The sequence below is a fragment of the Bos indicus x Bos taurus genome, chromosome 15, assembly GCF_003369695.1.
Source record: "Bos indicus x Bos taurus breed Angus x Brahman F1 hybrid chromosome 15, Bos_hybrid_MaternalHap_v2.0, whole genome shotgun sequence".
Lineage (NCBI taxonomy): Eukaryota > Metazoa > Chordata > Mammalia > Artiodactyla > Bovidae > Bos > Bos indicus x Bos taurus.
The window spans coordinates 17,414,856-17,437,749 of record NC_040090.1 but is presented as its reverse complement, the minus strand read 5'-3'; the positions used below and the strand labels follow the sequence as shown (position 1 = coordinate 17,437,749).

The 22,894-nt window shown below is 45.5% G+C and overlaps 1 protein-coding gene across 2 annotated transcripts in view; it reads left to right on the top strand.

Annotated features, from left to right (window-relative positions):
- Positions 1–22,894, top strand: part of LDLRAD3 (low density lipoprotein receptor class A domain containing 3) — a 273,477-nt gene that overhangs the window by 136,873 nt on the left and 113,710 nt on the right. For both annotated transcript variants that reach the window (XM_027562657.1, XM_027562658.1), the window contains exon 4: positions 14,520–14,654. In XM_027562657.1, the coding sequence (XP_027418458.1) occupies positions 14,520–14,654 (135 nt within the window). The remainder of the gene's footprint in view (positions 1–14,519; positions 14,655–22,894) is intronic.

Below are 22,894 nucleotides of genomic sequence, written 5' to 3'. Positions count from 1 at the left end.
GGTGCTAGTTCCCAGAGCAGGGATTGAACCTATGCCCCTGCATTGGAAGCAAGAGTCTTAACCACTGACCACCAGGGAAGTCCCCAAACATGCAGTTCTTAATACTAACCACTAGTTTACAAAAATTCAGGGACAGAGGAACATACACATTAGTGGCCCCATGAGTACACAAATCGCCAGATTCGGAATGTGGGACATTCTCCATCACTCAATTACATCCACAAATAAATTCTAAGAAAAAATAATACAGGAAGGGGGAACCTACAGATTCAAAGAGACGAAGAGACAAACCAACCAAATGTAACATATGGATCTTGTTTCAACTCTGATTCAAACAAACCACTGTTTTAAAAAACTTGAGATAGTTGGGAAATCCCGAATTGTGGTTGTGTATCTAGTGATATTAAGGAGTTATTGTTAACTTTTTTAGTTTGAGGGTGACATTCTTACTTTTTAAAATAGTCTTTATCTTTGATAACTATATCCCAGAGCATATGAAAGTAAAATTACATGGTGTCTGGGATATGTTTCAAGTCTTTCCTCTGGGAGGGGGTGGGGGAGGTAATGATGGGTGAGCTGGGACTGAAACAGAATTGTCAGCATATTGGTACATTTTTCTTTCATTTTAATTATGGGTTTATTGCTTAGACAGTGGAAAATAAATTTTCTTCTTTCTTTTTTTTAAATTGAAGTATAGTTGATTTACATTGTTTTGTTAATTACTGCTGTATAGCAGAAGTGATTCATTATATATAGATATACTTTTTTAAAATATTCTTTTTCCTTATGGTTTATTGTATAATATTGAATATAGGTCTCTCTGCTATACAGTAAGACCTTCCGGCTTATTCATTTCATACATGAGAGTCCCCATCTGCTAACCCCAATCTCCTGCTCCGTCTCTCCTCCAGCTTCCCGCCCTCCACCCTGACTCCAGCGACCATCAGTCTGCTTTTTTGTCCCTGATTGTGTTTCTGTTTCTTAGGTTCATCCGTGTCATATCCTAGATTCCGCCTGTAAGAGGCATCAGATGACATTTACCTGTCTCCTTTTGGCCTTCTCTCCCTCTGTATGATGATCTCTAGTTGCATCCATGTTGCTGCAGATGGCATTGTTCCGTCCTTTTTATGGCTGAGTAGTATTCCACCGTGTATGTGCACCGCATCTTCTCTGCCCATTCCTCTGTCAGTGGGCACGTACGTGGTCTCCGTGTCTTGACTGTCATGAATACTGCCGCTGTGAACATAGGGCGCATGTAGCTTTTTGGATTGTAGTTTTGTCTGGATGTCTGCCTAGGAGTGAGATTGCTGAATCATACTGTCATTTTATTTTTAGTTTTCTGAGCAACTTGCTCAGTTTTCTGCAGTGATTGTACCAACTTACATTCCCGCCAACAATGTAGGAGGGTACCCTTTTCTCCACACCCTCTCCAGCATTTGTTATTTGTAGACTTTTTAGTGATGTCCATTCTGACTGGTGCGAGGTGGTACCTCATTGTAGTTTTGATTTGCATTTATCTGATCGTTAGTAATGTTGAGTATCTTTTCAGTGCCTATTGGCCACCCATTTGTCTTCTTTGGAGAAATGTTGATATATAGGCCTTCTGCCCATTTTTGGATCATACTGGTAATTATTAAAGCTGGGTGGTGGAAATACAGGGGTTCCCTGTACACTCTCTGTTTTCATATGTAACTGGAATTTTCCAAAAATGGTAAAAAGAAATAAAGGATAAAGGAGTGGTTTTGTTGGGTGGTGTCTCAACTTCAGCAAATAATCGGACAGTCATATTTTTAAAGAATTTTACTACTCTGATGTGTTTTCCACCATTTGCGTTCATTTGGCAGAAGTGAGGATAAGCAAGGACCAGTATCCCTTCCAGAGGATCACAGTGCTGAGATTTTGCCCTTTCACGGCCTTCCGTCCTCCTTTTTACTGTGTTTGGCCTCTTCCTCCTGCCTCGTTCTCAGACATCCTTGGCAGGAGGTGAAGCCCTGGACCGGCTGGCAGCACAGCTCTTCCCAGTCCCTTTTTGGTGAGCTCGAGGACTCCTGCCAGGAACTGAGATGGCAGACCAGTCTGGATGACCACAGTGGAAAATTCACTCAAGCAGAATCTTCTGCTGCTGCGTTCAGCATAGTTGTGCTCAGAAAACCCTCTGTACTTCTGCCACTGCTGATCATTCCTGACGGTCCCCCTAAACAGCTGAATCACCAGCCAGTATATCTGTGTTTTGTATTCATGGAGCCCCTCAGTGCTTGTGTATTTCGGTACCTTTATTCATGTCAACCTGGATGAGATTCCACACTTCCTCTTCACCCCTTAGCAGATCCATGGGTGAAGCCTCAAGAAGCTGTGCCTGCATCAGTCAAAGGGGCTGGGTGAGCAGAGAAGAAGGGTACTTCCACTGCGCGCTCCAAAGCTCCATCAGCATGGTCCCCTTAAAGGCTCCTGTATGACCTGCTTCCTTAGGGAGCTGTTGCTGGTCTGCCGAGGCTGGGCTTGTCTTTCCCTTGCCTGTTGGCACACCATCTTGGGCCTTCTTCAAACAAATGCCACCGAATCAGACGCCTGCCCTGAATACCTTGTAAAGATCACTTCTCCCCTCCCCAGCCTCCCGCTCTGTCTCCTTCCCCTGCTTCACTTTTCTCCTCTGCACTTACCACCACTTTTCATTTATTTTCTGCCATTGCTACTACACCATAATGGCCATTGGTTGGTTGGCGGTTCACAGCTGTACTCCTAATGCCAACTGTATGGTCTGGTTCAGTCTCCACACGTGGTAAACGCATGTGGAATAAATTACACTTCCCGCTTTATCTTAGGTACCCACTGACCTGCCTGTCTCCCCAGTAGAGTGTAAGCTCTTTAAGAACAGACTGGGTTTTCTTTCATCCCCAGTGCCTATTAGAGGGCTTAACTTACAGGAAATAGTGAGTAAATGTCTGTGGAATGAATGGATCAGGCAGCTAATCAAACACAGGGTTAAAGAAAAAGACAGGCAGTCAGGATATATTCTTGCATGGGCACATCTTGGTCCTCTTCTGTGGTTGCAGATATACACCCAGAGACCACATTTAGGTTGCACATTGTGGATTCACCCCAGTTGCTATCTTCTTTCAGATTCATTCTCTTTCCGAGATTTCTATGCCAGACACCATGCACGATGCTGTGAGGGATGTAGAAGTGGCTTTGTTGAGATGATGCGCAAGCCCGGGAGACCAAAATCGTCTTACCCAAGTAATTACATTATGGGTGGACAGCTGGGAGTACTGTGAGAATCGCTGATCAGAGGAGAGGTTACTTCCCTCTAGGCTTACCAGAGCGGGTTGTTGAAAGAGGTGGATCCAGGAGGATGGGTACCATTTAAAAGTTGTCAATATAGTTCCATGAAGTCTTTTAGGCTGAAGGCCCAGGCAGAGGCAGAGAGGTGTGCAGACCATGCAGGGCATAAGATGCCACTTGGCTGACAGTGACTGGGCACCTAAGTATACGACACACTGTGATATGCTCTACGTGTTTGGTCTCACTTTAGGTTGGCAATACTATGACTCTCTTTTGGTAGATAAAAAAATGAGACCCGGAAAGATTAAATAACTTATCTAAAGTCACACAGTAAGTGGCAAAATTATGACATCAACCCAGGTGGTTATAAATCCAGGGTCTGAACTCTTAACCACTATACTATAATGTGTATCCCCAGTGATAATTACTTTTATAAGCATTTATTGAGCAACTGCTATGGGTCACATGCGATTCGCAGTTCTTTGGGTGTATTATCTCACTTGATATTCACAAAATCTTAAGACACAGGCACTATTCCTGTTTCTACTGTGCACGCATGCTAAGTCCCTTCAGTCGTGTCTGACCCTTTACGACCCCATGGACTGTAGCCCACCAGGCTCCTCTGTCCATGGAGAGTCTCCAGGCAAGAATACTGGAGTGGGTTGCCATTCCCTTCTCCAGGGGATCTTCCAGACTCTGGGATCAAACTCACATCTTTTAACATCTTCTGCATTGGCAGGCAGGCTCTTTACCCACTGAGCCACCTGGTAAGTCCACATGATGAAATTGAGGTTGAAAGAAGTTAAAGAATTTAACTAAAGCTAATGTCATGTAGCTCGTGAGTGGTAGAGCTGAAATTTGAACCCAGGTGGATTTCATTCCCTCACTATTAATCATTACAGAAAAATGTATGCTCGGAAGGGTAGGCTGCGGCAGGTCATGAAAAGTTAACAGTCTGGTTAATAAGTTCTAGGGATGTGATGTACAACATGATAAATATAATAACACTGTGGTATGTTATATATAAAGCTGTGAAGGGAGTAAATCCTGAAAGTTCTCATCACAAGAAAAAAACTTTTTTATTTCTTTAATTTTGTATTTATTTGAGATGATAGATGTTCACTAACCTTAGTGAGATCATCATTTCATGATGTATGTAAATCAAATCATTATGCTGTGTGATTAAACTTACACAGTGCTGTACATCAGTCATATCTCAATAAAACTATAAGGAAAAAAAGTTAACAATCTAAGATTGTATTTTATTCCCGGTGAGGAGCAGTGGATTCTGAGCTGAGTGCAGAGTGAGGAGAGGGAGAAGGCCGAGCATGACTGGAGCCTGGTCCCTTTTTTAAAAAATTTATTTTTAATCGGAGGACAATTGCTTTACAATGTTGTGTTGATTTCTGCCATACGTCAGCGTGAGTCAGCCACAGGTACACATATGTCCCCTCCTTCTTGAACTTTCCTGCCACCTCCCACCCCATCCCACCCTTGGTGGTCGCTTTAAGACAAGTGGACCCAAGGAGCAAGGGAGCGGGTGGGGAGGGAGGTAAGGATGTCAGTGTTAGCCATGCAGAATTTGAGGTGAAGGGGACAGTCAGGCAGAGGTGTCCACGAAGTGTCAGGAGAAAGAGGACTGTCCCTGGAGGGAAGATCTGGGGAGCCATCCGTGGTGACCGAACCGGTGAAACTGAAATTGGAGGGAGGCAGGCTGGGGGTGGGACAGGAGGTAGCCGGCTCAGGAAGCCTCTGCAAGGAGGAGGAGGTAAACAGCGATTAGCAATGACTTAGGCTGTGCTGCTGCCACCGTGCTGCCTCTAGAGGGCTTCTGAAAATTCACGTCCTCCAGGTCCTTGTGTGCTCAGTCGCTTGAGTTGCGTCCAGCTCTTTGTGACCCTATGAACTATAGTCCACCAGACTCCTCTGACCATGGGATTCTCCAGGCAAGAATACTGGAGGGGGTTGCCATTTCCTCCTCCAGGGGATTTCCCCACCCAGGGATCGAACCCGTGTCTCCTGCATCTCCTTTATTGCGGGTCGATTCCACGTCCTTAGAGGCTGGGGAAAAGGCAGATGGGATTGAGGAACCTTTGCCTCCTCCTGCTTGACCAGAGTGGCAGCCTTTCCCTTCCTGCAGACTCCTTCTCCTTGCCCTCGGAATGCCGCGGCACGTGGCCCTGCTGTGTCTCGGGGGGCCGAGGGGCTGCTCTGAAAGGCAGCACGAACTTGCCTCTGGCTGCAGACAAGCCGCCTCTTCTTTGAAGGTCAGGGCTGCCAGCATCTTGCAGGCCACAAAGGAAGCAGTGCTTGTTAATGGGTCGGATTATTGGCAGAGAGGCTTAGGGCCGGACATCCTCCATCCTGGAACAGAGGAAGTCTCGGGGCAGCTCCGTTTCCCCCAGTTGCCTGGTTCCCAGGGATACGGGGGCTGGGAAGACAAGATCCCCGCGGAGACGGGGAGATTGGGATGCTTGGCAAGGAAGTGAGTGATCACCACCACCTCCCTGGACTGCGGAGCAGATGGGGGGTGTGGGGGCTGAGGGCCAGGAGGTTCTCATTGATGTGTTTTGCCAAGAACGCTTTGAGGTGGGAGAGGGGCTGACTTCACAGACTTTAAATGGATTAAAGGCGGTATTTCCTACATCCTGCTGGAGATAGATGGCTTCATTTCCTGTCTTGTAGCCGCTCAGTTGCTTTTGGATGACTTGCAGTGAGCCCTGGGTCTTTTCCTTCAGATGTGGTTGAAGTAATTGCCGCCAGTTTAATTAACCACTGAGTTTAACCTTAACTCACCCCTCCCTCCCTCTGGCGGGGAGAGACAACTTCTCTTTCCTGAGTCTTGTGGGCTGGGAAACATATTCTTAGATCCCTGTGTTTGTTGTGGTAAGAAGAGCTGGGGACCTTTGGAGTCACCGTTGAGTTTTTGAAGTTAACTTTGTAGACAGTTTTCTCCATCCCCATTGAAATAAACACTGGAAAGAGCAGTATTCCTCTTGCTAGTTAAGCGAGTAGAATAATACATTTTTTCAGTGACTGGGAAACCTTAACAAGGACAAAGGAAACATACATGTGGAGCACATAAAATTTTGCTAGAAGACACAGACGTAACATCCCAAAGTAGGAAGCGTTTCCTGGTTAGTTTATGGGCTGTCCAGCAGTTATGTTTCAGAGTTCTGGGTGAGTGGCCCGTGGCCTCGCAGGAACCCCTGAGCCTTGACCACTGTCTACCCCCCTGCCCAGAGCCTATACAGTTAGTCCACCGTACACACACCCTGAAATTTGCCTTAAGCCTGGTAAATGCTGCAGAGGCCCTGGGAGAAATAGAGTGAAACCTGAGTTGTCTGGGGTCTTTGCAGAGATTTTAGTCTGGGTATATCTGAGTCTTTGACGGGGTTCACTCTCAGATGTGTGTAGCTTGACTTCATCAGTGTCTCTCTGGTGACAGCACAGGACCATTCTTGGGAGCTCTATTGTTTAGACTGGGCTCCCCAGGTGGGGCTAATGGTAAAGAACATGCCTGCCGGTTCAGGAGACATAAGAGACATGGGTTCAATCCCTGGGTGGGAAAGATCCCCTAGAGGAGGGCACAGCAACCCACTCCAGTATTCTTACCTGGAGGATCCCATGGACAGAGGAGCCTAGCAGGCTACAGTCCATAGGGTCGCAGAGTCAGACAGGACTGGAGCGACTTAGCATGCACGTTGTTCAGACTGGGCTATAATACAGGGTTGCCTGTGGCTCCATTTAGAACTTCTTGGTCTCTTTTGAAACTATGTTAGGCTCTTCTGCTTTTGGAATTCCTAAGTGGCTTTTTATAGCTTTGGGGGCCCCTCCCCTGGTTGTCAGCTTTTACTTCTTGCTGGCGGCTTGTCTGCAGGTTGGCAGCAGCATCTTGTCTCCCTTCTGGTTTGCTGTGTCCTTGGGAACCGAAACACGAATCTTTTTGGAATTTACACAAACAGAGAATCAATAGACCTGGGGGAGGGGAGGGCTTGAGGGTCCTTCCTGAGGATGCTGCCAGCACTTGAAGGGCACTGACATCCTGAAGTATGTTTTGATGGTTCGGAGGCCTTTTTCTGGCTTGCTGCTGGGTTTAGGGAGTATTCTTCTAGCATCCTTTGCCTCTCTTTCTCTGCCCTGCCTTGGAGGTGAGACATAGTGTTTTACAAGGAGCCATTGATAAGGAGGAATCCCAGGTGTGCCTGTTGACCTGTATCTACCTGTGTTCTCTGAGCAAATGGGCTATAAAATTCTGAAGACAGGGATCTGTAGACCAGAGATAACTGTGGGGAAAGAGTGAAAGAAAGTGAGTGATCACTGAAACATTTCTGCCAAATTAGACTCTTTAAAACTTCTAGTAGACTCTTTAAAACATACTGAAAAAGAAAAGTTAAATGAACACCTGTATTTCCCACACCCTATTTTAAAAGTCATATTAACTATGTGTGCGTGATAGTCATTCAGTCGTGTCTGACTCTTTGTGACCCTGTGGACTGTAGCCCGCTAGGCTCCTCTGTCCGTGAGATTCTCCAGGCAAGAATACTGGAGTGGGTTGCCATTCCCTTCTCCAGGAGATCTTCCTGACCCAGGGATTGAACCCAGATCTCCTGCATTGCAGGCAGAATTTTAACCATCTGAGCCACCAGGGGAGTCCCACATATTACCTATAGTTATGGCTATGGCTATGGTATGACCTAAATCAAATCCCTTATGATTATACAGTGGAAGTGAGAAATAGATTTAAGGGCCTAGATCTGATAGATAGAGTGCCTGATGAACTATGGAATGAGATTCATGACATTGTACAGGAGACAGGGATCAAGACCATCCCCATGGAAAAGAAATGCAAAAAAGCAAAATGGCTGTCTGGGGAGGCCTTACAAATAGCTGTGAAAAGAAGAGAAGCGAAAAGCAAAGGAGAAAAGGAAAGATATAAACATCGGAATGCAGAGTTCCAAAGAATAGCAAGAAGAGATAAGAAAGCCTTCTTCAGCAATCAATGCAAAGAAATAGAGGAAAACAACAGAGTGGGAAAGACTAGAGATCTATTCAAGAAAATCAGAGATACCAAAGGAACATTTCATGCAAAGATGGGCTCGATAAAGGACAGAAATGGTATGGACCTAACAGAAGCAGAAGATATTAAGAAGAGATGGCAAGAATACACAGAAGAACTGTACAAAAAAGATCTTCACGACCCAGATAATCACGATGGTGTGATCACTGACCTAGAGCCAGACATCCTGGAATGTGAAGTCAAGTGGGCCTTAGAAAGCATCACTACGAACAAAGCTAGTGGAGGTGATAGAATTCCAGTTGAGCTATTCCAAATCCTGAAAGATGATGCTGTGAAAGAGCTGCACTCAATATGCCAGCAAATTTGGAAAACTCAGCAGTGGCCACAGGACTGGAAAAGGTCAGTTTTCATTCCAATCCCAAAGAAAGGCAATGCCAAAGAATGCTCAAACTACCGCACAATTGCACTCATCTCACATGCTAGTCAAGTAATGCTCAAAATTCTCCAAGCCAGGCTTCAGCAATATGTGAACCGTGAACTTCCTGATGTTCAAGCTGGTTTTAGAAAAGGCAGAGGAACCAGAGATCAAATTGCCAACATCCGCTGGATCATGGAAAAAGCAAGAGAGTTCCAGAAAAACATCTGTTTCTGCTTTATTGACTATACCAAAGCCTTTGACTGTGTGGATCACAATAAACTGTGGAAAATTCTTCAAGAGATGGGAATACCAGACCACCTGACCTGCCTCTTGAGAAATCCGTATGCAGGTCAGGAAGCAGGAGTTAGAACTGGACATGGAACAACAGACTGGTTCCAAATAGGAAAAGGAGTACGTCAAGGCTGTATATTGTCACCCTGTTTATTTAACTTATATGCAGAGTACATCATGAGAAATGCTGGAGTGGAAGAAACACAAGCTGGAATCAAGATTGCTGGGAGAAATATCAATAACCTCAGATATGCAGATGACACCACCCTTATGGCAGAAAGTGAAGAGGAACTCAAAAGCCTCTTGATGAAAGTGAAAGTGGAGAGTGACAAAGTTGGCTTAAAGCTCAACATTCAGAAAACGAAGATCATAGCACCTGGTCCCATCACTTCATGGCAAATAGATGGGGAAACAGTGGAAACAGTGTCACACTTTATTTTTGGGGGCTCCAAAATCACTGCAGATGGTGACTGCAGCCATGAAATTAAAAGATGCTTACTCCTTGGAAGGAAAGTTATGACCAATCTAGATAGCATATTCAAAAGCAGAGACATTACTTTGCCAACAAAGGTTCGTCTAGTCAAGGCTATGGTTTTTCCAGTGGTCATGTATAGATGTGAGAGTTGGACTGTGAAGAAGGCTGAGTGCCGAAGAATTGATGCTTTTGAACTGTGGTGTTGGAGAAGACTCTTGAGAGTCCCTTGGACTGCAAGGAGATCCAACCAGTCCATTGTGAAGGAGATCAGCCCTGGGATTTCTTTGGAAGGAATGATGCTAAAGCTGAAACTCCAGTACTTTGGCCACCTCATGTGAAGAGTTGACTCGTTTGAAAAGACCCTGATGCTGGGAGGGATTGGGGGCAGGAGGAGAAGGGGACAACAGAGGATGAGATGGCTGGATGGCATCACTGACTCAATGGACTTGAGACTGAGTGAACTCCGGGAGTTGGTGATGGACAGGGAGGCCTGGCGTGCTGCGATTCATGGGGTCGCAAAGAGTCGGACACGACTGAGCGACTGATCTGATCTGATCTGATGGCTATATTTGGAGAAAAGCATGGCAACCCACTCCAGTATACTTTCCTCGAGAATTCCATGGACAGAGGAATGGTGGGCTGCAGTCCATGGGGTCGCAAAGAGTCAGACATGACTGAGTGACTAACACACGCATGGCTATATTATTAATAGTACTATATTATAATACATTCTAATGTAACTGTATTAACTATAGTTAATAGTACCACGTTATATATTTGAAAATTACCAAGAGAGTAGATCCTTGAAGTTCTCATCACAAAAATGATTTTGTAACAGTATGTGGTGACGGATGTTAACTAGACTTATTGCAATATATACCAATATCAAATCATTGCATTTTACACCCAAAACTAATATAATATTGTATGTCAGTTATTTCTCAATGGAAAAAAAAACCATATTGCTGTATTCCTTATTTGCTTCAGGTTTTTAAAATAATAAAATCTTAACAAATATCATTACCAGTCTTCAGTACAGCCTTCTCTGATCCTGTCCTCCCCTTCTCTCCAGAGGCGTCCACTGACCTTACAATGCAAGTATGCATTTTTATAACTTGAATAATAGATAGCATTCTTTTGCATAGGTAATTTCATCTGAGTGGTACAACCCTATGCATATTTTTATATAACTTGCCAGTATCTTTTATAACTTTTTCCCCATGATTATATTTGTGAGATTGATCCATCTTGATTCTGGTCCTTTCTTATTTTGTATTTTTTGCAATTGAAGTATAGTTAATTTACAATGTTGTGTTAATTTCTGCTATACAGCAAAGTGACTGTTCTACATATATATATATATATATATATATATTCTTTTAATCTTTTCTGTTATAGTTTATCCCAGGATATCGAATATAGTTCCCTGTGCTGTACAATAGGACCTTATTTATTGGTTCATTCATTTTTCACTGCTGTTCAGCAGGTGTTGGCCACAAATTGTCCTATGCCCTGTTTGAAAGTTACTTAACTTTAAATGTGTTTATTACCCATAAATCAAGTTTTATTGGAACATAGCCCTGATCTTCATTTATGAGTTTTCTATGGTCACTTTGTACCACCATGGCAAAATTGAGTAGTTAAGAAAGAGGCCAAGACCCAAAGGTTACTAAAAGCTAGAATGTTTACTGTCTGGTCCTGTACAGAAGAAGTTAGCCATCTCCTGCTGTAAAATTGTGTTATAACAATGTAGCGCATGGTGTTAATTCGCCTGTGGGTGAATATTTGGGTCATTGCTAATATTTTTATTTTACAAACAGTGTTTTGGTGAACATTTGTGTAGCTGGAAGTGAAATGACCGAGCCATGGGGCGTATGCCCCTTGAGCATCACCTGGTATCACTCAATTGGTCTCCGAGGTGGATCTACAAATTTACACTCCCACGAGCAGTCTCTAAGACTTCCTCTCCCTCCCCAGCCACAACCTGGAATTTTAAGACCTGAAGTTTGGCAAGTCTGCTGCGGTTCAAGTGGTGCTTTCGTTTCTGGCTGCTGTCAACATTTTTTTCAAGTTGTTACTGAGCGTTTGCCATTGCTCTGATGGGAATTGCCCGGTCATGTCCTTTGCCCATTTTCCTATTGTTTGTCTTTTTTCTTTTGAATTGTGAGAGTTCTTTCTATATTCTGATTCTGGTTCTTTTGGTTATATGCATTGGAAACACATATATGTATTCATTCTATGCACCGAGACTGGTTTTTGGTCCCGGTGGATTCTTTATCAGTACAGCTGTGTGTTAAGGTATAGACAGTCTTCATGCATGTGGAGCTATGTGTGCTCTGGACAGGGCTTCCCAGGTGCTAGTGGGAAAGAACCCGCCTGCCAGTGCAGGAGATACAAGAGATATGGGTTCAGTCCCTGGGTTGGGAAGATCCCCTGGAGGAGGACATGGCAACCCACTCCAGTATTCTTGTCTGGAGAATCCCATGGACAGAGGAGCCTGGCAGGCTACAGTCCATAGGGTCGGACAGAGTCAGACACGACTGAAGCAACTTAGCACACATGCACATGATCTGGATATACTCATACTTACACATATGCACGCATATATGTGGTACGTGTGTATGCACATGCTCGCATATGACTTCTTTTCCTTGGAAAAGTTTATGAGGTTGGAAGGGTCTAAGGCTGAAGAAAGGTCAGTACACCAGCAATGTCTTCAATATTGGTTCAGCACAGCCCTCCTACTGGGGGTAGGGGGATTCAGGTAAGTTTGCAGCAGCCCCTTCTTGCAAGTCTTCCCATTCGAGGTGGGATTTTCCACTTTTCCAAGGCTGTCCATTAGAGTGAGCTGATTGTTGTCGATGCTTTGGCTGCATGGACGTGACCCACAGGGTCCCAGGGAAGCCAGAGGCCACCATGGTGGGATGCTGAAGGGTTTGGAGGGCTGCCTTGGACAGAAACCAAATGTGACTTGTGGTTTTGGGTTTCCCCTTTCTGGTTTTGGCTGAAGTCAGACTTTGGTTTCAGCATGATCAAGTGGAACCATTCTCTGACCCACAGCGATTTAAGTAATTAAAACTTCCATTTCCAGGCCAGACTCCTATTGCTTGCCTTCACACTGGTCCCTCATCTTCAAAACTAAGAGTGCTGGCTTCCCCATCCCTCTGCTTCCTCTGACCTTTCAGATGAAACTTTCTGAGTTGACAAGTTAAAAAATAAAAAACTCCACAGCCCTTTGGGTCTGCAGGGCCCTGTGAAGTTTGCAGTCTGCAGCTGTGATTGCAGTGCCTCTTGACAATCGCTCTGTGAAGCAGATGGGAAAGATAAATGACAACTGCCATCTTGCCGGTGAGGACCACCCAGAGATGCTGGCGCTGACTTGTTCCTAAGCCCCTAACCGTCTTCAGTGCTGGGTCTGTCATCCTGCCGTGGTACCGTGTGTAATGCAGGTGCTGGCTCAATTCATAACCCAAGGTCCCAGGAGGGCCCGTCTGCATCATCACCAGTGTCGCTGCTTCGGGAAGGGCCACGGTCTGGAGGACCAAGGCAGACATAACTTGGGGAGCACGTCCAACATTTCCTGCGCCCCTGTGTGTCAGACTCTGCACTGCACATTTTCTCACGTGTCATCTCCTTTGAGCTGTAAGTAGCAGGGCCAGATTCATGGACCTGTGACCAGCACAGGATTCGTGCTTAGCTCCGAAGCGTGCCAGACTTGCTTTTATGCCCAGCACTTATCTTTTTGAATTTTTAAATAATTTTTGAAAAATGACCTCACATTGTCAGTTCGCAGTGGGCCCTCAAATTATGGAGCCTGTACTGTGCACGGAAAAAGGAGCTGAGGCTCAGAGAAGTGAAATAAGTTACCTTAGATCACACAGCTAATAAATGGCAGAGTTGGGGCTGGAGTAATTTCTCCTTTTGCTGCTTCATTTATCGAAAATAGAGCCCTGGAAAGAGCCTTGCTTGAATTGTGCTGCAGGGAGTGGCGAAGCAAGATAAATTGTGCAGTAGAAACAGTGATTTTCCATGGAGATTTGCTTCGTTAAGGGGTTTTGTGTTGACTCCACACTGGCTGGTTGCCACCTTCTTCCTTGAGGAGAAAGGCTGTTTCTGTCATTTTTCTTTTTAAGGTTTCTGAAAGTGCTTGTATCTGGGGGCCATTCAGGCTGACCAAGTGGGTTAATGGTTTGTTTTTTTTTTTTAATTGCAAAGTAGACCACTGCGCTCACCTGGGTGAGCTGGAGAAACACGAGGACTTACCGGGAAGGTCCATAGTTAGGTAACCAGTAGGATCCAACATAGCCCCTGGATTACGTGTGCCATTGCTCCGTCAGCGGCAGAGGTTCATGGATCCCCAACCCAGCTTCTCCTTCCATCTTTGCTCTTCTCTGTGTGTCCTTATGTTACTGACCTTTCCATTCCTGACTCTCCTGGGAGATTCCAGTTTTGCTCTAGAACCCCTCAGAGGCTGCTGACCCACCTCGAGGTGGGCCAGTTGGGGCTGGGCAATGCCCTCTGGCCATGTTGGTATGCTTATAGGGCACCAGCATTATGCTTTGGAAGAAGCTTCTATTTTTCTTTTCAAATAATTTATTTTTTAATGTAAGTTTTATTTTTAACACCAAAAACATTTTGTACTGGTGAATAGCCAGTTAGCAATGTTGTGATAGTCTCAGGTGAACAGTGAAGGGATTCAGCCATATATATGCAGGTATCCATTCTCCTCCAAGTCCCCCCTCCCATCCAGGCTGGCACATAACGTTGGTCATGTACACACTGCTGTATTTAAAATGGATAACCAACCAAAACCTGTGGTATAGCAGAAAAAGGAGCTTTTAGAATGGGACAGAGTCAGTCTTGCCCTATCCAAGTCATTGCTTGACCAGTCTCCCAGGACAGGCTTTGAGACAGCCATCCGAGCTGAGTTCACTGCTTCCAGAGCAGGACATACCCCTAGATGGAGAAGGTTCTGGGCATCCCAAGGGGACTGGCTAACCTCCCTGGTAACCTGCTCTGTTCTCCCTTCACAGCAGCAAACCCTCTGCTCTGCTCCACTGCCCGCTACCACTGCAAGAATGGCCTCTGCATTGACAAGAGCTTCATTTGTGACGGGCAGAATAACTGTCAAGACAACAGTGACGAGGAAAGCTGTGAGAGTTCTCAAGGTAGGAGCCTCCCAGGTTCATAAAAAAACAAATAAATTACGACACCGCACCACAGTAACACGGAAGAAAGCAACTCCCATCCCACCTCCAAGTACAACAGCTGTGTTCATTTCTGCTCTTAGCACGCAGCTCTCGTACACATGGTTTTAACCATAGCCCACCTACCATTTTGTACTTCATATTTCTCATGCATTAAATAGCAAATACACATTTTTCTCTTCAAAATTGTAATTTGCCCAGTCGCACTGCATATCGTGACAGTGGTCTCTACTATGGTTTTCTAAGTAGTTGCATTGTTGGGAGGAACTGAGGTGTTTCCATTGAGTTACTTCTTCAGGATAAATTCGGCAGAGTAAGACATCTGCGCAGTTCATGACTACATCTCATCATATAGCTGTTGGGAAATTTAAAAAATTTTTCCGCTGCTGCTAGTATTATCTGTGTGTATCAGGTTTACAGTAATATCCCAAGAGTTCACTCTGGTCCTCTTTTCCCTATTTTGGCTGATGTAGTAGTCATAGAATGATAGTTCCCCAAATGCTTTAGTTTGCATTTCTCTGATGATGAGCTAAGGTAACATTTTCTCCTGGGTGTTTGTTACTACTTCATTTCCTCTTGTGTGAATTGCCTATTCCTCTCAGAGCTGTTGAATGGAAACCAAAGGATGCATTTGGGGATGGAAAGATGAGCTTTTTAGGGAACCCAGAAGGACACTCAGGGGCCATAGCCTCCCCTGTTAAAACTGACCAGATACCTTTTCTTATTCATTGACTCTTTTCCAGTTAACACATATTTATTTCTTCAGTGATTAGAAAAAAATACAACGATTTTAAAAATGCATGTCAATTTTAAGGCATCCTAAAAAGTATATATTTCTAATGTTATAAGCTGGTATCATCCAAATGCAATCATTACTTTTCTCACTTAGTATTAAGTTGTTGTGATCCACCCGTATTATTTTGCTGGTAGAGATAATTTGTTTTGACCGTTATTCAGTACGCCACTCTATGATTGTATCACTGATTACAGATTTAATAATGCTGCAAAAAAGAAAAACAAGATAAGGATGGATAACTGGTTAACTCATATGTTGGGAGGTAGGGTGGTTGGGAGGTAGGATGAAGTTAGATGGAGGTTCTTTTCAAGGTCCTGGCTTTAATTTTAGTAGGTATTTATTACATTGTTAAGAATGAATGAATGACCAGATGGGCCATGCATAGAGCCCTGGTGAGAGTGGGCCACACATTAAGGCTTATGATCAATCCATTCCATATGCCTGAGGTCCTTAGACGAGAAAAGACAAAATCTGTATCTACTTGGACGTTGCCAAAATTTGTACAGAGAGCAGCTCTGGGAGGTGGGTCTTGGGCAGAGTTAGCCTCTGATTGTCCTGGCCTAGAAAAATCCCCTCCTTGTGTCCTCTCCTCACAAGTGGCTCTCAAAGTTTAGCTATCAGACCAGCAGGATCAGCATCACTTGGGAACTCTTTACAGCAAAGTTCAGGCTGTACCCAGACCCATCGAACGGACCCTAGGGGTGAGTCCAGCAACAGTCTGTGTTTTAATAGGCCCTCCAGATAAATTGAATTCATGTGAAAATCTGTGAACCACTATAACCCATTAGTGATATGAATGTCCCTGTGCTCTGGGTGTAACTCTAGTATTGAAGGGTATGCTTTTCTCTGTCAGGCAGCTTCTAAATGTAAACTGACTGCTAATTTTGCTGCTGAAAGGAACACCAGTGTGCCCATGCGGGGGGAATACCTGACCCATCTGGGGCTTTTAAATGTCTTCCTGAAGAATTTCAGAGGCATCTTGAGTAGACACTATATTGTGTAGGATTTGACCTATTGTCATCTTAATAATAGCTAACGTTTATCGATCCCTGCCCTGTACCAGCTACTGTGCTGGGCACCTTCTGTACATGAACTCCTTTAGTCAAAATATTAATACATCCCAGCTGCTTCTGCTGGGCTTCCAGCCCTCAGAAATTACATCATTGCTTCCAGTTGATGTGGGAAAATAAAATGATATTTTATGATGCTTATTTTGATGGAATGGAGAAAACTGACCTCAAGACAGGAAATAGGGTGCTTGACATACTTTTCCTCTAATTTGATGAGGGTATGAAAAGGTCGTGTCTCCACTGAGAGCCTCCAGCTTTGTGTGCGCCTCTCCTCTCTTCTTCCTCTCGTCCCCGTCTACTTCCTTTCCTTACATGTGGCCTTGCAAAGCAACAAACCCTGCCAGGACTCGGAGGCGGGAATGGGACCATGAAAGTGCAGTCATTACTGTACCTCTCAATTCCAGATGGGATGTATTGGAGACCAAACACTATGGTGGAATCGAATTTTAGTTGGGGCTTCACTGATTGGAAGTGTAAACCATTACAAGGTAATTCCACGAGCAGTGGCTTTGGAGCAGTCTTTGGAAATGACTTTCTGTTGCTTAGGAACCTTCCCTGAGAGGGTGCATCTGAGGGTCAGCAGGTGCTGCTCTGCACAAATTGGCTGTGGCCAGCACCTAGGTGGTCTTAAACACGCTGGATTCAGTCCTGGTTGAACCGATAGATTCTTGCCAACTTTGGATGCATGACTGACGATGGCAGGCCACCCTCAGCGGTACCCAGCCCCTAGGGTTGATGTCTTGGTATAATCCCATCCCTTTGCATGTGATCTGGACCTTGTGACTTGCTTTTTTTCCCAATTGTGGCAAATTACACATAACAGGGTCTTTCCAGGTGGTCCATTGGCCAGAGAATCCGCCTGCAGTGCAGGAGATGAGAGTTCGTTCCCTGGGTTGGGAAGATCCCCTAGAGGAAGGCATGGCAACCCACTCCAGTATTCTTGCCTGGAGAATCCCATGGACAGAGGAGCCTGCTGGAGCTACGGTCCGTGGGGTCACAAAGAGTGGGACGTGACTGAAGTGACTTAGCATGCACACACCCACACATGACACAAAATTTACCGTATTAACCATTTTTAAATAAATGGTTCAACAGTTTACCTTGTTGTGCAGCTAAATCTCCAGAACTTTTCCATCTTGCCAAACTAAAACTCTATGCCCATTAAACAACAGCTCCCCATGCCTCCTCCTCCAGCCCCTGGCAATTCCACTTTGTTTTCATGAATTTGACTATTCTAGATACCTCCTATAAATGGAATCGTACAGCATATTTATCTTTTGGTGACTGGCTTGCTTCACTCACATAACGTCTTCAAGGTTCATCCATGCATGTGTCAAAATTGTCTGCCTTTTTACTTGAGGCTGTATCATACTCCATTGTACACCAGTACCACATTTTGTGTATCCATTCATCTGTTGATGGACACGTGAGTTGCTCCCACCTTTTGGCTATTGTGAGTCATGCTGCTGCGAACACAGGTGTATAAATTGTGATTCACTTTTACAAAGAAAATAGCAGCAGAAGCGATGGGATGTCAGTTCCAGTGTAAGATTACAAAAGACCCCATGTCTGTTTTTCTTACCGTCTCCCTCACTCTAATGCGGCAGCTGCCATGATGTGAGCTGTGCCACAGATAGGCCTGCATGGCAGGGAACTCCAACCAAATGCCGTGAGGAACCAAGGCCTCCAGTAACCACAAGCGTGAGCCCAAAATTGGCCTCTCCCTCGGTCCAACCTTGAACTCTCTGCGGCCCAGGAGATAACCGCAATGGTAGCCTTCTCTAACTGTAGTAAGCAGAGCTCAGCTACTCCTGGATTTTTGAGCCACAGAAACTGTGAGATAATGAACATTTGTTTTTTTTAAGCCTGTAGGTTTCAGAGTAATTTGCTACGCCATACTAGAAAACGGACACCATGAATACCTCTTATGTGGGCCCCACTTCTGATCATTCCAGTCACAGAGAGCTTATGAAGACTCGGGTGATGGTGAGAGAGGGTCAGTCCTTTGGATGGAGATCAAACAGGATGTTTACAAGACTAGCCATCACATTAAGCGCTAAGTGGCAGGCCCCGTTCCAAGCATTTGACTTACATTTTCTTACTCAGTCCTCACCAAATCCCTGTGACAGGAGGATCCAGGAAGAGAAAATGACCCTCATTTTTCTAGAGGAAGAACCCGAGGAACAGAGAGGTCCCATAGCTGTGGCATGACCACACAGCGAGTGGGCAATGAAGCCAGGAACTTAGGTCCTCCGAGGTACGAGTTAGCGTTCTCCATCACCCTGTGCTGTGGTTGTCTGGGTACCACTGTGCTGGGACCAGGAACAGCAGACCTTGTCCTGCCTTGGTCCCTTGAGCTCGGCGGGGAGGTTGTGTATGAGGCTGGCATATTTTCCTCTCTTTGTATTCAAGTTCCCCTCTCAGTCAGAAAGACTAATGAGGCCTGCCCACCTTCTCCCGGGTGAGGAGTGCTAGGGAGTTAAGCTCTTTTGAAGAAGCCACCAGTGCCAGGGTAGTTAATTGAGTGTATTGGCACTCGGGTTGCAGTTTCTTTATCTCGCTTGCTGTATCCTGGTGATAATGCTTAGAGAAGAATTTGGAAAGCTGGCCGTGAGGTTGGGCACCTCACCAGAAGCTAACAGTGACGGCTTTGTCCTGTTCTTCTGTAGGATTGGGCGTGTGTGTGTACGTGTGTGAGAGACAGAGAGAGAGCACGTGAGCTGTCCTTTTTGGCACTTTGGTCAGGAGGCAGGTGATGCTGTGCCCCCTGGTGCCAGGCCCTGAACTTATGCAGGGGATACGGAAGTGGTCTTGGAGTCTCTTGAATTATGTTCTTTCCTATAGCTCATATGTTGAAGTCCTAAACCCCAGGATGTGACCTTACTTGGAAATCGAGTCCTTGCATTGAAATTAGTTACAGTGAGGTCACACTGCAGGGGGATGTGCCCCTAGTCCCATGTGACTGATGTCCTTATCAAAAGGGCGTGTTGCGACACAGACAACAGAGGGACATGAAGATGGAACTTGGGTGATATAGCTACACGCCAGGGGACACCAGAGATTGCCAGCAAACCTCCAGAAGCCAACAGAGAGACACGGATTTTTCTTGACAGCCCCTAGCAGGAGCCAGCGTGCCAGAACCACAAGACTGAAAATGTCTTGTTGAAGCCATCTAGTTGGTGGCACTTGTTACTGCAGCCCTAGCAAGGGCATACGGTTCTCAGGAAGTCACACTGAGGCACAGCACAGCCCTGTGCCAAGTGCCACGGCAGAAAGATAGACAGAGGCATGCGGAGCTGCTAAGAAGTGAGCAGAGTGCAAAATCAAAGGGAGGTGAGGACGTAAGGGAGTTGTGAAAGTGCTCGGGGCCTTCTTGGAATCAGGACAGTCGAGCGGGCCTCCTCCTGGTGGGGAGAGCGCTGGGCCGAGCCGTGCGTGGTTAATGGGCCGTCTCCCAGCGTGCATTTTGAGATGTTCATTTTCTGTACTCGGTGTGCAGGCCTCATTAACTCTGTCTCCACAGCAGCTCTGAGACCGAAATCAGGGTGCCAGAATGCCTCCGGCTTTCCAGCAAGTCCTGACCAAGACCGTCAACACTTCTGCTGTCCGGGCACCTTAGGACGGTGGCACTCGGGTCTTCTACCGTCTGGTCCTAAGCCCTAGCTGACCTAAATTAGCCAGCCACCCTGAGGATTGCCTACGGCGAGGGGTTGAGGGAGGGATGGAGTTGGGGGCTGGGGAGAGTAGATATAAGCTTTTATATAGAGAATGAACAAACAACAAGGTCCTACTGTAGAACACAGAGAACTGTATTCAGTATCCTATGATAAAGCATCACGGAAGAGAATATTTCAACAAAGAATATACATGTGTAACTGAGTCACTTTGCTGTATATCAGTAATTAACACGTTATTGTAAATCAACTATATTTCAATTAAAAAAAATTTTAGTAAATAAATTAGCCAGTCACCCACTCAGATTGGGAGCTGGAGCCTAGCCTTACAATGGATAATTAGCTGCAGAAAGAAAGATTTCAGGGTAGTGATTGCTTCTTAGTCATGCTCTTAAATAAATACCTCAAATAAAGCCTGGCAGCAAAGGGAATCAAGGAGGATTCCTTGCGGCCGCTGGGCAGAGGGATGAGCCGTTTGGACCGCCACTGGTAATGCAGGGGCCTTCACTCATGGTGAGCAGGGCCGTGTTCTGTCTTGTCCAGTGTGTGAGCTGGCCCTCGGTGCTGCGGAAATGTGCGGTGTGGTGTCCCTTCCCAGATCTCTCCTCCATGCGGGGCCTACGGTGGGTGGATTCTTCTCTGCAGGTCTTCGGTCCCTCCCTCTGCCCTGTGACCTGGCACAGTGGCCAGAGGCGGTTCCCTACCTGCAGATGCCAGGCTTGCTCTGACTGTGGGATGTTGGCGGACAGACGATAAAGGAGCCTGGCATGTGCCGGGCTCTCGTGCTTCCTCTCTTTCATTCTAATGTCTGCCATGAGATGACCAGACTACTGGTCCAAGGAAAAGTGACACATGGGTCAGAACTGAACCCAAGTCACAGCCTGGGGTCAGTCCCAGCAGAAGCCACAAAGATGCAGCCCACCTGCAGACCACTGTGTGAGACACTAAATCTCTGCTGTGGCCAGAGATTTTAAAGTGTGTTTGTTATATAGCAAAACCTGGCTAATTTCAGGTCCTCGGGAAATGTGTGTGTGTCTGTGTGTATTTATCACGTAAAATTTATTGACGGCTGCTATGTGCTGGGCACTGGGCCCATTAGACACAGGGACATACCTTATTTTGACAAATACCAAGATGCCATCAAGTGTAAGGCCCACTATTGTTTTATGTTTTGCTGAGAAAGAGGAAATGCTGACAATTCAGTTATGATGGACTATTGATTTTAAGATGCGTCCCAGTTTTAGAATGTTAAAATGGGAGAGGGGGGATGTGGATCTTAGAATGGAAGATGGCAATAGGAAGCAAGACAAGTGTGGTCTCTGCTCTGTTGACACCTACATCCCCGTAGGAAAAATAGGCATTGAGTTGGTTACTGGTGTGAGGAGTGTGTGGGAAGGGCAGAGGCAGGATGCTGTGGAAGTGAAGGAATTGGAGACCTTCTTGAGAAAGTGATGCTGAAGATGAAACAGGGAAGATAAGGGGAATTAACTGGACAAGAGGAGGGGAGGGTGGGGGGGAAGGAACCTTCTGGGGAGAAGGAACTATAGGCTGTAAGATCCAGGACTGAGCATGGTGACAGCATGGTGCATTTGAGGGCTTCCCAGATGGCTCAGACGGTAAAGAGTCGGCCATTTGGTGCATTTGAAAGACTGGGGAAAACAAACCAACCGACCACGTGGCGCCCTCTGGTGGACAGGAGAGGAATAACTTGGAAGTAAGTTGGTGCCATCAGCAGTGGTCTGTGGTGTGGTGAATTGGAGCCACATTAAGGATCTTGGATTTTCTCCATGGGCACTCACGGCAGTCTTCTTTTCTGGAAGAGAGTTCCAGAAAAAACATCTACTTCTGCTTCATTGACTACACTAAAAGCTTTGACTGTGTGGATCACAACAAACTGTGGAAAATTCTTCAAGAGATGGGAATACCAGACCACCTTACCTGCCTCCTGAGAAATCTGTACGCAGGTCAAGAAGCAACAGTTAGAACCGGACATGGAACAATGAACTGGTTCCAAACTGGTAAAGGAGTACGTCAAGGCCATATATTGTCACCCTGCTTATTTAACTTACACGCAGATTTCATCATGTGAAATGCCAGGCTGGATGAAACACAAGCTAGAATCAAGATTGCTGGGAGAAAAATGTCAATAACCTCAGATATGCAGATGACACCACCCTTACGGCAGAAAGCAAAGAGAAACTAAAGAGCCTCAAAATATCATGTAAGAAACGAGTTGCCAGTCCAGGTTCGATACACGATACTGGATGCTTGGGGCTAGTGCACTGGGACGACCCAGAGGGATGGTATGGGGAGGGAGGAGGGAGGAGGGTTCAGGATGGGGAACACATGTATACCTGTGGCGGATTCATTTTGATATTTGGCAAAACTAATACAATTATGTAAAGTTTAAAAATAAAATAAAATTTAAAAAAAAAAAGAAAGAAAAAAAAAAAGAAAATGAAAGAGGAGAGTGAAAAAGCTGGCTTGAAACTTAGCATTCAAAAAACAAAGATCATGGCGTCTGGTGCCATCACTTCATGGCAAATAGATGGAGAAACAATGGAAACAGTGAGAGACTTTATTTTTCTGGGCTCCAAAATCACTGCAGATGGTGACTGCAGCCATGAAATTAAAAGACACTTCCTCTTTGGAAGAAAAGCT